At 48.7% G+C, this 17269-nt stretch overlaps 1 protein-coding gene across 1 annotated transcript in view; it reads left to right on the forward strand.

Annotated features, from left to right (window-relative positions):
• MOV10L1 (Mov10 like RNA helicase 1) overlaps positions 1–17269 on the forward strand; it is a 63278-nt gene that overhangs the window by 23202 nt on the left and 22807 nt on the right. The window contains exons 10-13 of the mRNA XM_065924427.1: positions 3192–3306; positions 6779–6956; positions 7221–7291; positions 8897–8988. Of these exons, the coding sequence (XP_065780499.1) occupies positions 3192–3306; positions 6779–6956; positions 7221–7291; positions 8897–8988 (456 nt within the window). The remainder of the gene's footprint in view (positions 1–3191; positions 3307–6778; positions 6957–7220; positions 7292–8896; positions 8989–17269) is intronic.

Consider the following 17269-nt stretch of genomic DNA (forward strand, 5'->3'; position numbering starts at 1 on the left):
GCTTCCAGCTGTCTTCAGTGGTGCTACAAGCAGCTTTCTCATCACAAGTTGACTTAACTGAAGAAGTAAAATAGAGCAGGAGCACACATATTTAGTCCCCTGGTCAGCTTTTTCAGTTTGAATGTTAATACATTGTTCCTGTTCAGGAGCATCCCTAAAACAAACATCTGTTTCCCGCCATCAAAGCAGTGACCCAGACTGCCTGTCCTGATGGCCTGGCTCTTTTGGAACTGCCACCGTCTGTATCTGCCCACCCCATCAGCAGACAGGCTGCTTTAAGCCCTGCAAGACCTAGCCCCAGCCACCAGTGGCCAGCAGCCTCCACACAAGGCAGGGCCTGGGAGCAACCAGACCAGGGGCAGCCGCACCCACCACTCACAGCAGTCAGCCCACTGTGACCGAAGGATCCACACAGCCCACAGGAGGGCGCGTGCAGTGGTGAGGCATGTGGCTCTGGGGCTCAGCGGGGAGTGTGCTGCTGGGTGCAGAGGACATCTGCAAGAGGCCTCTTTTCCAAGGCCAGGAAACGTAGCCACCCCCAGATACTCAGAAATAAAAACAGTAAGCTGGGCAGAGGAGGGCTTCCCCGGTGCTCTAGTGGTTAAGAATTTGCCTGCCAATGCAGGAGACATGGGTTCAGTCTCTGGTCTGGGAAGATCCCACTTGCCAAGGAGTAATTAAGCCTATGAGCCATAACTGCTGAGCCTGCATGCCCCAGGGCCTGTACTGCTTAACAAGGGAAGCCCCTGCAAAGAGAAGCCCTCGGGCTGCAATGGAGAGGAGCCCCCACTCATCACATAGAGAAAGCCTGCATGCAGCAGCAAAGACCCAGTGCAGCCAAAAATACATAATGTTAGCAAGGTGACAGAGGAATGTGTTCCAAATACAGGAACAGGTAAAACTCCAGAAGAAGAACTGAGTGACGTGGAGACAAGCCTCCCGCCCAAGAGATTTCAAGGTAATGATTGCAGAGATCAAGCAACTTGGGAGAAGAGTACATGAATGCAGCGAGAAGTGAGAAGTTTTCAACAGAGTTAGAAAATGTAAAGAACCAAACAGATGAAGCCTGAAGTAAATGAAATGGAAAATGCCCTAAGAAGGAGTCAGCATTGGATTAGATGATATGGAGGAAGGAAACAGCAAGCTTGGGAGAAAGTGGTAGAAATCACTGAGGTGGAACAGAAGAAAGAGAAAAGAAAAAAAGAAATGAGGATAGATTAAGAGAACACTGGGATGACGTCAAGTGTGTAGACATTCACGTGATAGGGGTCCCAGAGAGAGGAGAGGGAGAGAAAGGGGCAGAGAACACAAGTGAAGGCGTAACAGCTGAAAACTTCCTAACTTAGAAAAGAAAACAGACATCCAGGTCCAGGAAGCGCAGAGAGTCCCAAACAGGATCCACCCAGAGAGGAGCATAGCAAGACACACCGTCGTCAACCTGGGAGAAGTTAGAGGCGGAGTACTAAAGGCAGCACACCAGGTACAAGGGCACTCCCGTAGGACAGTCGGCTGATTTCTCAGAGTCTGCAGGCCAGAAGGGAGTGGCAGGATGTACTTAAAGGGATGAAAAGGAAAAAACCAACGCCCAGAAACACAACCCGGCAAGGCTCTCGTCCAGATTTGATGGAGATCAGAAGCTTTACAGACAAGCAGAAGCTAAAAGAATTCAGCATCACCAAAGCAGCCTTACAAGAAACGTTAAAGGGACTTTAGCAAAAAAGAAAAGGCCACAAATGAAAGTGTGAAAGTCATGAAAGAACACTCATAGGAAAGATAAAAGTATATAGTAAAGCTTGCAAAAGCAGCCTTGTATAAAGCTAGTAATAAGGTTAAAAGGCAAAAGTAGTAAAATTGTATGTGCCCGTAACAAGTAGTTAAGTGACAGTGTCGGTTCACAGTTGTATCCGACTCTTTGTGACCCTATGCGTGGTAGCCCACTGGGCTTCTCTGCCTTGGGAGTCTCCAGGCAAGAACACTGGAGTGGGTTGCCATACGCTTTTCCAGGGGATCTTCCTGACCCAGGGACTGAACCCATGTCTCTATGTCTCCTGCATTGGCAGGTGAGTTCTTCACCACTAGCGCCAACTGGGAAGCCCAGTAAATAAGGGGTACACAAAAGATGTCAAGTATGATGTCAGATACAATAATCATGAGGGAAGGGAAGTAAAAATGCAGGGTTGTTTAAATGTGTTTGTACTTAAGACAAGCAGCTTAAATAACCATAGATGGGTGGATGGATAGATGGGTGGATGGATGAATGGATGGAAGGTGGAAATGGATGGATGGAGGCTGGCTGGATGGAGAGGTGGGTGGATGGATGGGAGGGATAGATAGATGGATGTATGGGTAGATGCATGGATGGGTGGATAGATAGCTATCCCCAATGTGGGGAATATAGTCAATAACAATGTATTAATATCTTTGCAGAATGACACATCTTAACTATGCCATGATCATGCTTTTTGAAATGTACACAAATAGCAAATCACTCTGTTGCTTAATAGAAACTAACAGTGTTGTAGGTCAATTATACATCAAAAACAAAGTTATAGAAAAGGACATCAGATTTGTGGTCACCAGTTTGGTTTAGGGGAGGGGAATTGAATGAAGGAGGTAAGAGGTGCAAACTACTGTTAACCAGATGAGTAAGTACTGGGGGTGTGACGTACAGTGTGGCAGATGTAATCAGCCCTGCTGTGTGTTATATGTGAGGGCTGTTAACAGAGTAAAACCTGGGAGTTCTCATCGCGTGGAAGACTGTTTTTTTCTGTTTCTTCAACTTTGTGTTTGCACGAGACGGTGAGCGATCATGATTTCTTGATGCATATAAGTCCAGTCATTATGCTGCACACTTTAAGTGTCTTCAGTACATCTGTCAGTATCTCTATGAAACTAGAAGGAAAAGAACAGTTGAGCTCATTGGAAGCTTCGAAACCGTGTTTCTGAATTCCCTGGTTCCTGGAGGCTCCTGGTCATTGGGCGTGTTCTCCTGTCGCAGGCAGAGCAGCTCTGTTCCTGCTTACAGGAGGACAGGCCCGGAGAGCGGGTCCCAAAGCTGAATGACACTTTACAAACCGAGGACCAGAGCCCAAGGGTCAGTGGCTTTTGGTGAGAATGTGTAAGTGAAGATATCTGGTAGGAAGTGCTGTGTGAGGAAGGATTGTTTTTGACTTGTGACTCTCTTTTGTAAGGAACTCACGACGACAACTTCCTAGCTTCCTCCCGCAGTACCCAATACCAGACAGGCTTAAGAAGTGTGTGGAACAGAAAATCGACATCCTGACCTTCCAGCCGCTGCTTGCGGAGGTAAGGATTGTGTCTTAACGCGAAGCAATGATTCTTCTCCCCACTCGAGCTGTTTTCTGACAAACTCAGGATGAACCCTTGTCGAGTTCAGAGGTCATGTGGGCTGGATTTCACCCTGGGGAGCTGGGAGTGTCAGAATATTGAGTGTGGAGACCATCGCTGGGTCCCTCTGGAGACGGTTCATCCTCACAGCCTTATGGACTTACATGCACCAGGACTCTGGGGATACCCTCTCCCCACCTGGCCTTTCTCCTGTGTGGCTGAGCCTCTTGGCAGCTCTCCACTCCTGCCGGAGCTCTGAGCACTAGGAAGGCCTGCAGCCGTGAAGAGCAATGGGGAGCAGAGGGGGCTACCCTCCCCAACCCCGACCCTTGGGCGTCCTCTGCCAGGACGGCTCCTCCTCACCCTCCCAGTGCTGTGTGTTCTCAGGCTTCCTCATACCTGCTGGAGGAGGCCTGCTTCGAACCTGTGTTCTGTGACGGGAGGAGAAGGGCTGGGAGTCTGAGGGCAGGGCAGTGCTGAGTGAGGAGCAGGGCAGGGCTGGAGCCTGTGTGTGTGCAGGGGGAGCCGAGATGTCTGCTTCACTGGCAGGGAGGAGGGGAGCGCGGCCCTGTCTCCAGGAGGCATCTTCCCAAGAATCTGGGGGTCTGTTGGCTGAGGACAGGGTGAGTGGAGTGAGAACTGGGCCTGTGTTGATTCGGGGCAAGGGGGGAGGAGAGGCCATGTGGGCCCCGTGTCAGAGGAGAGCTTGAGCCCATGACTCTGTGGCAGCTAGGAGCACACCTGACACTGTGAGACAGACTGACGGACAGACGGAGCCTTCGTTTGCTGGCCTGTGTCCTCCCCAACGAGGATGCCGCAAGGGCACCCGCAGCAGCAAGCACCCGAGGCTGGCTGACCGCAGGGAAGGGGCAGCACCTGGAAGCATGTGGGCCAGGCCGTGGGTGGCTGAGCTAAGGCCGGAGCAGCAAGCCTGCCCTAGAGTAGCTCAGAGCAAACCTGGGGCTGAGAAGCAGATCCCAGGGCGGTGCTCGCATTGTCCTGTGGGCCTCCTGTGACTTGGCCTGGGCACCAGGACGGGACCTCCTCGGGAGCGCAGTTCCCAGGAGAAAGTGGCTCCTTTCAGCAGTGGTAACATCACAGAACTGAGACAGCGCACCTGTCACTCAGCACTTCCGCGCCCTGTGACCTCCCCCCTGCAGTGTGGCCCCTCCTGGGGTGCCTCCCATCTGCTGGGGGCCTGCGCAGTGGGTTCCCCACTGCCCTGTCTGAGAGGGGCCCTCTGGGCCCGGGAGGCGTTGCTTCACTTCTCACCCTTATTCTTTTGTACAGTCTGTATTTCCCCCTGCCTCCTTTTAGGGCTTTCACTAGTTTTAAGGCATTTAATTCACAGTGTGCCTTACTGCAAGTTCTTCACGTTTCTTGGCTTGGGTTCTTTGAGCTTATTGGACAACCATAACTTAGAGTTCTCAGATTTCAAGGTTCTTGGCCATTCTGTCTTCACATGTTCCTTCTGCCCTGCTCTCCAGGCTCCTGTGACGGGCACGTGCAGCCACATGAATTAGCCCGAGCTGCCGGCTGCTCCCTTCACTTCTCTCCGCCTTTCCCCTCTGCGCTGCATTCTGAGTAGTTGCTCTGGCTGTGTCTTCACAGCCAAATGTTTCTTCTGCAGCATGTGATCCCCTCCAAACACTGCAGTTATTGCCTCCACAAGTTCAGTGAGGGTCTTTTATATCTTCTGTATTTCTACTTAATGGACTTCCTTGGGGCTCAGATGATAAAGAATCTGCCTGCAATGCAGGAGGAGAATACAAGAAACTCAGGTTTGATCCCTGGGTGCGGAAGATCCCCTGGAGAAGGGAATGGCAACCCACTCCAGTATCCTTGCCTGGAGAATTCCATGGACAGAGAAGCCTAGTGGGCTACAGTCCATGGGGTTGCATAGAGTAGGACATGACTGAGTGACTAACATTTTCACTTTAACTTCTCTACTTAATATGTTTCATCTTTCCTCTACTTTCTTTTCACTTCCATTTTTTCCCCTCCACTTTTTGAATGTATATAGTTAAATATATAAAAAATATAAATATGTAAAAGAACTGTTTTATGTGTTTGTGTACTGATTCTATCCCAGGGTTTTTGTGTGTTTTTTTTTCCTTTTGAACCTCTTATTTTGTTTGGAGTTTAGCTGACCAGCCGTGTTGTGATAGTTCAAGGTGAACAGCGAAGGGACTCAGCCATGCATATACATGGATCCATTCTCCCCCAGACTCCCCTCCCGTCCTCAACATGGAGCAGAGTTCCGTGTGCTCCACAGCAGGTCCTTGTTGGTTATCCACTTATAGCAGTGTGTACATGTCCCTCCCAAACTCCAACTATCCCTTCTCCCCATTCTTCCCCCTGGTAACCGTAAGTTCCTTCTCTAAATCTGTCAGTCTCTTTCTGTTTTGTAAGTAAGTCCGTTTGTATTGTTTCTTTTTAGATTCTGCATATAAGGGATATTTCTCCTTCTCTGACTTCACTCCTAGGGTCATTTTTTTGTTCTGTAGATAGGTTTTTCTCCTCCTGAGGTCATTTTTTTGTTCTGTTGATAGGTTTTTCTCCTTGTTACAGGTTGTGGCTTGTGCTCATTTCCATGCCTGATCATCTTTGGATGCTAAACAAACATCCTGCATTCTACTTTGTTGGTATTTCTATTCGTGGAAGTAGCTTTGAACTTTGTTCTGGAATGCAGTTAGGTTAGCTGGCAGTGGTTGGGGACTTTTTAGCCTGGATTTAAAGCCTCATTAGACCAGAGTAGTTTTTACTTAGGGCTGATCCCTTCTGAGTCCCCCACCCAGTGCCCCTGTATCTCAGGCCTTTCTGTTTAGGTAGGGGGCCCGTGGCACCTCAGCCCTGTGTGAGCTCTGGGATTTGTTCTTTCCAACCCAGTGGCTCTCAGCAGGCGGACTTGCCCCCAGGAGACACTTGGTTGTCACGGCTGAGAGAGCCCACAGCCTCCAGTGGACAGAGGCCAGAGGCGCTACTCACTGCCGTGCTCTGCGCAGCTCAGCCCTGCTGCAGAGGCCGGGCCGCCCCGGTGTCTCCCGCCCCACGCGTCTGCCCCGTCTGGCATAGCTCCTCCCGCTCATGTGCTCATGGGGCCCTGGGAAGCTCCAGACCACTGTGCTGCACCTTCCCCGCCCCGCTCCGGCATTCAGCCTCCTGGGACCCCCAGCCCCGCCCGCTCTGCGCAGAGACTGGCAGAGACCGCGAGGCTGCTAGGCGTGCTCCGTGCCAAGCCTGGCAGCTCTGACTTGGTGGGAGCTGGGCGGCTGTGGGCACACTCAGATGGCTCCCGGTCTCAAGGCCACCACCCTGCGTTTGCCAGGTCATCGGCGTGTGAAGGTTGGTTAGCCTGTCCTTTGGCCTCCTGACCTGAGTGTGTGTGGAGTGCCGCCCTGCTCTCACTCACAGGCTGCCTTGTTTCCAGCTTTTGAATATGTCAAACTACAAGGAGAAGTTCTCAACTCTGCTCTGGCTGGAGGAGATTCATGCAGAAATAGAACTGAAGGAGTATAATATGAGTGCGGTCACGTTGAAAAGAAACGGGGATCTGCTCGTTCTGGAAGTCCCAGGATTGACTGAAAGTCGACCTTCGCTGTATGCAGGTTTGTTACGTGTCATGTCCTCCTCGGTGGACTGGCAGCCACTGAACGCGGTCACGGAAGACAACATGTTAGCTGGCAGTGCTGTCATCACATGAGTTGCCTTTGCTTTGGGTATCTCTCTCAGCACATTGACGTGATTTTAAGCCATTGACCTCGTAATGTTTTTTGGCTTATTCCACTTCTTCATAGTGTTTCACCTTACAGTACAACAGCAAAGTTCATTGAGTTTGTAGTTTTACATGTGGTGATGTGTTTTTTAACTAGGTGATAAACTGCTTTTAAAAACCCAAGAGTACAGTGGACACGTGATCGAGTACATTGGCTACGTAATCGAGGTGAGAGGCCGCTGTCACCGGTCCGTGTGGGGCTGGCCCGGTGACCACTCGCAGAGGTGACCCATCTGCCCTGGGGGCGAGGGAGGGGGTCCCCTGGGCGTTGAGGGCATTTTAGAAAATCAAGGATCAAGTGAATATTTAAATAAGTGTGACACATAAAGAGAACTTTGTAACTGAAGAAATCTTGTCACTTTCAGCCATGAACAACGTCTTACTTGTTATCACATCGATATCAAGGTATCGCATGGGTATCCCATGGAAGGCTTGCATTTACTCAGATTTGAGTGTTCTGAACATGTCCCAGAGGGTAGACTGGTCATGCCCCTAGGGGCCACTCTGTGGACTAAATCCTCAGCAGAAGCAGGGCCAGAGATGTCAGGAGTGAGACCCCCATGGCCCTGCCCCCAGGCTGGCTGGGGGAGCGAGCAGCGCCACAAGCTGGAGAGTCCAGAGCTGAAGCTGAGTGTGCCGGCCTCGGGTGAGAGGCCCTGCCGACCCTCCTGCAGGACCATCTGGAGCCGCCGCTCCTGAGTGATGGGCTGCCAGGTGAAGCGAGGGCTGTCTCGGGTCTCAGTCTATTGCTTCACTCAGTTCTCTGGAACTCCTTGGCCGGTGCCGTGGCCTGGGTACCTTGAAGGCACCAAGGCCCTCGAGAGCCCCCAGATTGTGTGGCAGGCAGCACAGTGCTTCTGGGAGCCTCCTTGGCTGCGCCAGCACTACCTCCCCCGGCCGCAGCCTCAGAGGGCCTGCCTGTCTGGGGCAGTGCACGGAGCACTTCCCCCCTTCTCCCTGAGTCTGGCTCTGTAAGCACACCCCATTGTGTTCCCTTGTGTTATCTTATGCTTGCTTATCTTGGTCTCCCTAGTGTTTTTTGTTTCATAGTTTTTGAAGTTTCTGTAAACGACAGTGTCAGTACATGATGTCCTGGGGGCCTCGATCTGTTGATAACTGTGCCTGTAGACCCTCACTGTTGGTGGTTTGTTTCCTTGTCTGCCTGGTGGTCTTTGATTACAGATTTATTTTCATTTGTCTTAACCTGTGGGAAAACTGGGGACCTGTGCTTGCATTTGCTTCTGCCAAGAGCAGGGGCACAGTTAGCCTCACGTCACGGCCCCCAGCTCTTGGGAGAGACCCCACTGCCTGCTGGTCCTGTCCTCAGATCCTCCTCAGCTCGGGATTTTCCATCCTGCTCATCTCGGATTGTTATGCAGGATCTAGTTTTGGCTGGAGGGTCCCTGAATGTCTAGTACCCTGTCCTGCTGGAAGGGTGTTTCAGAATGATGTCCATGAGGCATTTTTGTGGTCAGCACACCCTGCTGTTAGTGGTCACTCACTTGTCTGCTTTGGAGGTGGCAGCCTGTCTCCAACATAGGCTGTCTGAGCCCCGAGGAAAGTGCGACCTGAGGGAGGAGTCAGCAGGTATGCTAGTGGGGCTGGGTATGCAGCAGCACAGTGACGGAATCTTTTTAATATTTTTGCGCACATTTCAGATACCATATTTTAGCTCTGATCTATAGGATGGATTTTGATGATGCTTTATGACTATGGGTGGAGGATTGTCCAAAGCAAGCATAAAGATGAGAAGTAAAATATTTTTCTTTTTAGATTCATGAAGAAGATGTAACTCTTAAACTTAATCCAGAATTTGAACAAGCATATAACTTTGAACCTATGGATGTGGAATTTACATACAACAGGTAACGCTTCGGGGACTCTTTCTGCCGGGCGGGGGGCTTCTCCTCTTCGCTCGGCCCCTTGATGCCTCGGTGGCGGCATGGGTGCTGCAGGTGGTGCTCCTGCCCCTCTCTGCGGTCACAGCTTGGTCAGTGGACATTTGTAACATACTGAGCTGCGAACATTTGCACATCCGTTCCTTCTTGGACCTGAAGTGAGAATCCCCACGCTCAGTCACCACCGCCACCACTCCCTCTCATCCCTCGTCACGTGTCACCAGCCGTCTGTTCCCTTCCTCCACCAAGCCCCCCACTGTTAGCAGGAATTTTGTGTTTCTCTTCGTTTTTTAAAGCACAGTCTGTGTCTGTGCATATGCGCACGCGCACACACACAGGAAGTTTGTGTCAGCTGCAGCTGCTTTGCGCTTGCAGCCTGTGGTCTCTGGAGCGGTGTGTGTGCTGACGTGAGGGTCACATGCCAGGCCCTCGGCACGCTTGGCCCCCGTGCGCTCTGCCCCGTCTGTGTGCCAGCTGAGCTTCTGTGGACACCCGCTCCCTCCTCGTGCACACCCGCTCCCTCCTCGTGCACACGCACTCCCAAGGTGTCCTTGGCTGCACACTTAGGATGGGGTGTCACAGTTGGTGAGTGTTAGTGTTCCAGTGCTTACACGTGGTGGGAGAAGCGACCCCCAAGATCAGGGTCTGTAAACCCTCCCAAAACCTGGTTTTGGGAAATGTCTGAATTGGTGCCAGCCTTGTAGGTGTCTGCTGTTTCCTCTGTGGTTGTGAGGTGTGTTTCTCTGATGATGTCTAAGGTTACAGATCTCCCTGTTTGTTGGCCATAAAGTTCCTTCATCTGTGAAATGCTTGCTCATGTCTTTTATTGAGTCATTTGATTTTTATTATTTGTAGGAGTTCTCTCTGTATTCTTTACATAGACCTTTCTTAGGTTCATGCATTACAGATAACTTCTGTGAGTTTGTTACTTGATTTTTCACTTCTTAAAGTATCTTTTGTGTGACAGAAGGTGGTAGTTTTTATAGTGAAACGTACCTGGGATTTTGTACATTACTGCTTTTCATGTCTGGTCTTCTCTGGTGGCTCAGTTGTAAAGAATCCACCTACAAATGGAGAAGATGCAATTTCGATCCTTGGGTCGGGAAGATCCCCTGGAGAAGGCAATGGCAACCCACTCCAGTATTGTTGCCTGGGATATTTCGTGGACAGAGAAGCCTGGCCAGCTGCAGTCCATGGGGTCACAGAGAGTCAGACAAGACTGTGTGAGTGAGCGCACACACATGCTTTTCACATCTGATTTAAGAGGTCTCGGTGTTTGGAACACAGTCAGATGGAAATGTCTTGAGGATGAATGGATGGTGCAGATGTGGAGTCGGCCTCTTGAGGGGTGTTTGCCTGTGAAAGCAGAAAAGACAGGAGAAAGAGACCAGTGAGTGAGGAGGCGCCCGAGGCCCAGAGGTCCTCCCTTGTTTGTGTGCTGCCCAGGGAGCGTGAGTGACTTGTGGGGACACAGTCTGGACCCGGTTTGCAGGCCATGGTCTCTGGGGGCAGCGGCGCATCCTCCTTGGAGCTGAGCTGGTACAGCAGGCAGAGTGCTGGTGAACGGCTGTGTCTGAGGGCTTGCGGGTGCTCTGAAACAGGAGGCGGGATGCTCGCAGAGGAAGGGGAGGATGTAGATCTGAGTGAGGCGGCGGAGTGGGGGCAGAAGCAACATGGCTGCAATTGGTGTAAGAGGAAACGGACTGAGGGACCCAGATGGGAGGATGGGTGGGAGCGCTGTCGGATCTGAGCCCAGGAGAGAGAGGGAGCAGGAAGCGGCTCAGAATCCTGGGCGGCTTCTCCACTCGGCATCATCCGGGTGGGGCACAAAGCGGGCGGGACGGCCACCATAAGTGAGTGAGAAAGCCCGGGGCACTTCTCCACACAGAAGTTCTGCTCCAGATAAGTTTTTGTTTCCCTTTTTTGTTGTTCTTTTTTCCCCTGTTTTTATTCTTTTATCTATTTTCTTTTGGTTTATTTCTTCTTGTTTTTCTCCCAGACAATTTTTGATGGTTTACATTGTTACTGCCCCAAAGAAGAGTAATATCAAAGAATATTCAAACTACTGTACAGTTGCACTCATTTCACAAAATCCTTCAAGCTAGGCTTCAGCAGTACATAATGCAACAACTTCCAAGATATACAACCTGGGTTTCAGAGAGGCAAAGGAAACAGAGATCAAATTGCAGATATTTGTTGGATCCTGGACAAAGCAAGGGAGTTGAAGGAAAACATCTGTTTCTTTGACTGCACTAAGACCTTTGACTGTGTGGATCATAACAAACTGAAACATTCCTAAAGAAATGGGAATGCCAGACCACCTTACCTGTCTCCTGAGAAACCTCTGTGCAGGTCAAAAAGCAACAGTTAGAACCAGACATGGAACAATGGACTGGTTCAAAATTGGGAAAGGAGTACGACAAGGCTATATATTCTCACCCTGCTTATTTAACTTGTATGAAGAGTACGTCATGTGAAATTCAGGACTGGATGAATCACAAGCTGGAATCAAGATTGCCAGGAGAAATACCAACAACCTTAGATATGCAGATGATACCACTCTAATGGCAGACAATGCAGAGGAACTAAAGAGCCTCTTGATGAGTGTGAAGGAGGAGAGTGAAAAAAACTGGCTTAAAACTCAACATTCAAAAAACTAAGATTGTAGCATCCTGTCCCATCACTTCATGGCAAGTTCAGTTCAGTTCAGTCACTCAATCATGTCCAACTCTTTGCAATCCCATGGACCGCAGCATGCCAGGCCTCCCTGTCCATCACCACCTCCCAGAGCTTGCTCAGACTCATATCCTTCAAGTCATTGATGCCATCCAACCATCTCATCCTCTGTCGTCCCCTTCTCCTCCTGCCTTCAGTCTTTCCCAGTATCAGGGTCTTTTCCAGTGAGTCAGTTCTTCCCATCATGTAACCAAAGCCTTGGAGCTTAAGCTTCAACATCAGTCCTTCCAATGAATATTCAGGACTGATTTCCTTTGGGATCGACTGGTTTGATCTCTTTGTAGTCCAAGAGACTCTCAAGAGTCTTCTCCAACACCACAGTTCAAAAGCATCAATTCTGCGGTGCTCAGCTTTGTTTATAGTCCAACTCTCACATCCATACATGACTAGTGGAAAAACCATAGCTTTGACTAGACAGACTTTTTTCGGCAGAGTAACGTCTCTGCTTTTTAATATGCTGTCTAGGTTGGTTATAGTTTTTTTTCCCAAGGAGCAAGCGTCTTTTAATTTCATGGCTACAGTCACCATCTGCAGTGACTTTGGAGCCCAAAAAAATAGTCTATCACTGTTTCCATTCTTTCCCATCTATTTGCCATGAAGTGATGCCATGATCTTAGTTTTCTGAATGTTGAGTTTTAAGCCAACTTTCTCACTCTCCTCTTTCACTTTCATCAAGAGGCTCTTCAGTTCCTCTTTGCTTTCTGCCATCAGAGTAGTGTCATCTGTGTATCTGAGGATATTGATATTTCTCCCAGAAATCTTGCTTCCAGCTTGGACTTCATCCAGCCCAGCGTTTCTCATGATGTTCTCTGCAGGTAAGTTAAATCAGCAGGGTGACAGTATACAGCCTTGATGTACCCCTTTCCCAGTTTGGAACCAGTCTGTTGTTCCATGTCCTGTTCTAACTGTTGCTTCTTGACCTGCATACAGATTTTTCAGGAGGCAGGTAAGGTTCAGAAAGAATGAAGAGATGGAGCCAAAGCAAAAACAATGCCCAGTTTGGATGTGACTGGTGATGGAAGTAAAGTCTGATGCTCTAAAGGACAGTACTGCATAGGAACCTGGAATGTCAGGTCCATGAATCAAGGCAAACTGGAAGTGGTCAAGCAGGAGATGGCAAGACTGAACACTGACATTTTAGGAATCAGTGAACTAAAATGGACTGGAATGGGCAAATTTAATTCAGATGACCATTATATCTACTACTGTGGGCAAGAATCCCTTAGAAGAAATGGAGTAGCCATCATAGTCAACAAAAGAGTCCAAAATGCAGTACTTGGGTGTAATCTCAAAAACAACAGAATGATCTATGTTCATTTCCAAGGAAAACAATTCATCATCACAGTAATCCAAGTCTATGCCCCAACCACTAATGCTGAAGAAGCTGAAGTTGAACAGTTTTTTGAAGACCTACAAGACTTTCTAGGACTAACACCCCCCAAGAAATGTCCTTTTCATCATAGGGGACTGGAATGTAAACATAGGAAGTCAAGAGATACCTGGAGTAACAGGCAAGTTTGGCCTTGGAGTACAAAATGAAGCAGGACAAAGGTTAACGGTTTGGCCAAGAGAATGCACTGGTCATAGCAAACGCCCTTTTCCAGCAACTCAGGAGAAGACTCTACACATGGACACGACCAGATGATAATACTGAAATCAGATTGATTATATTCTTTGCAGCCAAAGATGGAGAAACTCTGTATAGTCAGCAAAAACAAGACCAGGAGCTGACTGTGGCTTAGATCATGAACTCCTTATTGCCAAGTTTGGACTTATATTGAAGAAAGTAGGGAAAACCACTAGGCCATTCAGGTGTGACCTAAATCAAATCCCTTAGGATTATACACTGGAGGTGAGAAATAGATTCAAGGGATTAGATCTGATAGAGTGAAGAACTATGGACGGAGGTTCATGACGTTGTACACGAGGCAGTGATCAAGACCATCCCCAAGAAAAAGAAATGCAAAAAGGCAAAGTGGTTGTTTGAGGAGGCCTTACAAATAGCTGTGAAAAGAAGAGAAGTGAAAAGCAAAGGAGAAAAGGAAAGATATACCCATTTGAATGCAGAGTTCCAAAGAATAGCCAGGAGAGAGAAGAAAGCTTTCCTCAATGAGCAATGAACAGAAATAGAGGAAAACAATCAAATGGGAAAGACTAGAGACCTCTTCAAGAAAATTAGAGATACCAAGGGAACATTTCATGCAAAGATGGGCTCAATAAAGGACAGGAATGGTATGGACCTAACAGAAGCAGAAAATATTAAGAAGAGGTGGCAAGAATACACAGAAGAACTGTACAAAAAAGATCTTCATGAATCAGATATCCACGATGGCGTGATCACTCACCTAGAGCCAGACATCCTGGAATGTGAAGTTAAGTGGGCCTTAGGAAGAATCACTATGAACAAAGCTAGTGCAGGTGATAGAATTCCAGCTGAGCTATTTCAGATCCTAAAAGACGAAACTGTGAAAGTGCTGCACTCAATATACCAGCAAATTTGGAAAACTCAGCAGTGGCCACAGGACTGGGAAAGGTCAGTTTTCACTCCAGTCCCCAAGAAAGGCAATGCCAAAGAATGCTCAAACTACCGCACAATTGCACTCATCTCACATGCTAGCAAAGTAATGCTCAAAATTCTCTAAGTGAGGTTTCAACAGTACATGAACCGAGATCTTCCTGATGTTCAAGCTGGATTTAGAAAAGGCAGAGGAACCAGAGATCAAATTGCCAACATCCGTTGGATCATGGAAAAAGCAAGAGAGTTCCAGAAAAGCATCTCCTTCTGCTTTGTTTACTACGCCAAAGTCTTTGACTGTGTGGATCACAACAAACTATGGAAAATTCTTAAAGAGATGGGAATACCAGACCACCTTTCCTGTCTCCTAAGAAATCTGTATGCAGGTCAGGAAGCAACAGTTAGAACTGGACATGGAACCATAGACTGGTTCCAAACTGGGAAAGGGGTACATCAAGGCTGTATATTGTCACCCTGCTTATTTAACTTACCTGCAGAGTACATCATGAGAAACAGTGGGCTGGATGAAGCACAAGCTGGAATCAAGATTGCTGGGACAAATATCAATAACCTCAGATACACAGATCACACCACCTTTGTGGCAGAAAGCGAAGAGGAACTGAAGAGCCTCTTGATGAAAGTGAAAGAGGAGAGTGAAAAAGTTGGCTTAAAACTCAACATTCAGAAAATAATGATCATGGCATCTGGTCCCATCACTTCATGGCAAATAGATGGAGAAACAGTGGAAACAGTGACTGACTTTAGGACAGGGAAGCCTGACATGCTGCAGTCCATGGGTTCGCAAGGAGTCGGACACAACTTAGTGACTGAACAACAGCAACAAATTAAGTTACTCAAAATCAGATCGTTTCACACTTCAGAAAATCTGTATTTCCTCCTTGTTTTGAAAATGAGCAGATGGATGACACAGCAGTGCAGCAGGTGAGACAGAACCAGGAGGCCAGGCCTCTCAGTGCACAGGTGGTCCCCTCTTATGCTCCTTCACAAGTGTTTTTCCTCCTTGAAGAGGTAGGTGTGCTGAGATACAGTGATCATACAATGGCTATGCCTGTTTAAAGTGTACGGTTTCATGATTCTGACGTTTGCACACCCCTTGGGTCCATCTCCACAGTGAAGACCGCGGTTCCGCAGGTGTTTCCTGGTGCCCCGTCCTGCCTTGTCTGTGCCCCAGCGCCCAGTCTCCAGAGGCTTGTTTTCATTTCATAGAATTTACGTTAACTGGAAACATACAGGACCTACTCTTTCTTTGGTGGCATCTTTCACTCGGCTAATTATCTTAAGATTCAGCCTACTTTTGCATGAATTCATTCCTTTTTATGAGTAACATTCCCTTATAAGACCATACCCTAGCTCACTAATCCAGGCACCTGTGGTTGGACGCTGGCTTGTTGCTTGTCGTGGCCGTCACAGAGGAAGCTGCTGTGAGCATCACGCCGAGTGTCTGTGTGGCCAGTCATTTCCACTGCTCTTGGGTAAGTGCCTGGCAGAGCCAGAGCTGTGTACAGCGGCTGGCGTACACTGGGCATCCGGAGGCCCTGCCAGGCCCTCCTCCAGTGGCTGAGCAGCCTTTGTGCCCACAGCGTGTGTGAGGTCCCACTCGCCCCACAGGCTCACAGCCGCTGGGTGGCTGGTCACGCTGCTGCTCGTGGCGGTGTGAGGTGTGCAGGGGGGGCTCCTGTGGTCTCGGCCATCTTCGCTCTGATGACCAGCATTTGCTGGCCATCACTTGGCCTTGGTGAGAGTGCCTGCCCCCGTCTGTGGTTCACAGCCTCCATCATTTGCTTATTTTTGTTGGTCTGGAGAATTGTTCACATATTCTCAGTGCAAGTCCTTTATGAGGTGTGTTTTTTGCAAGTGTGTCCTCAGACTGTGGCTTGTGTTCTCACTGTTTTTAGCAGTGCCTTTTGAATAGCAGAAGTTCTTAATTTTGATGACGTTCAGTGTACCAGTTTTGCTTTGATGGATTATGCTTTCGGTGACACATTTAACAAGTCTGCCAGGTTCAAGGTCATGAGGGTTTTCTCTTACGTTTTCTTCTATAATAGAAGTTTTACAGCTTGGACTTTTATATTTATGGCTATGATCTGTTCCATTTTTGCAGATGATGCCAGGTGTGGATTGACTAGCGCCAGGGGGTGGCCAGTTGCCTCAGTACCGTGTGTTGAAAAGACAGACTGTCCTTTGTCCCGTGAGTGACCCTTCCACCGTGTTGAAAGCCCATTGACCTGTGCCTGTGGGTCTGCCCCTCAGCCCTTGGTTCTGCTCCACGGACGCGGGCGTCTGTCTTGCAGCCACACCACAGCCTTGTCCGGGCGCCCTCGTGGGAAGTCGTGAAGTCGAGGGGACAGCCTCCAGTGAGTCCCTTTTCTTCAGAATGGCGGCTGTCCTAGCTGTTGGCATTCTGTGGGGATTTTAGATTCAGCCTGTCAGTTTCTACAGAGAAACTGTTGAGAGCCTGTTGAGATTTTGGTCAGGATGACATGACGGACCCTTTAGGTCCACTGAAGGGACAATAGGCATCTTTTTTTCATTGGAGTAGAGTTGGCTTACAGTACTGTTAGTCTCCAGGGTACAGCAAAGTGATTGAGCTACGTATTTCTTTCAGGTTCCCTTCCCATTCTAGGTTATTGCAATAACCTCTTGGCCTCAATCACTTCCTCATGCGCGCTCCTTTCTGCCTATGAAAGTCTTCTGTTTTGAGCTGCTCCTCATGCTCCTTTCTGTCTGCGGTTTGGACTGCCTGATTCTAATCAGTTTTTGCTCTAATAAACTCTTAAAATTTTTAACATACGTCAGCTTATCTTTTACCTGTTTTGAATAAATTTCATAGGAGTGAATCTTCACCATCAGTTACTTCCCTTTTTGAAAAAGTTTTTTTACTTGTCTTTGGCTCTGCTGAGTCTTTGTTGCTGAGCTCAGGCTCTCTCTAGTTGTGGCGCTGCAGGCTTCCCATTGTGGTGGCTTCTCTTTTTAGCA

Source organism: Muntiacus reevesi, chromosome 1 (genome assembly GCF_963930625.1).
Source record: "Muntiacus reevesi chromosome 1, mMunRee1.1, whole genome shotgun sequence".
Lineage (NCBI taxonomy): Eukaryota > Metazoa > Chordata > Mammalia > Artiodactyla > Cervidae > Muntiacus > Muntiacus reevesi.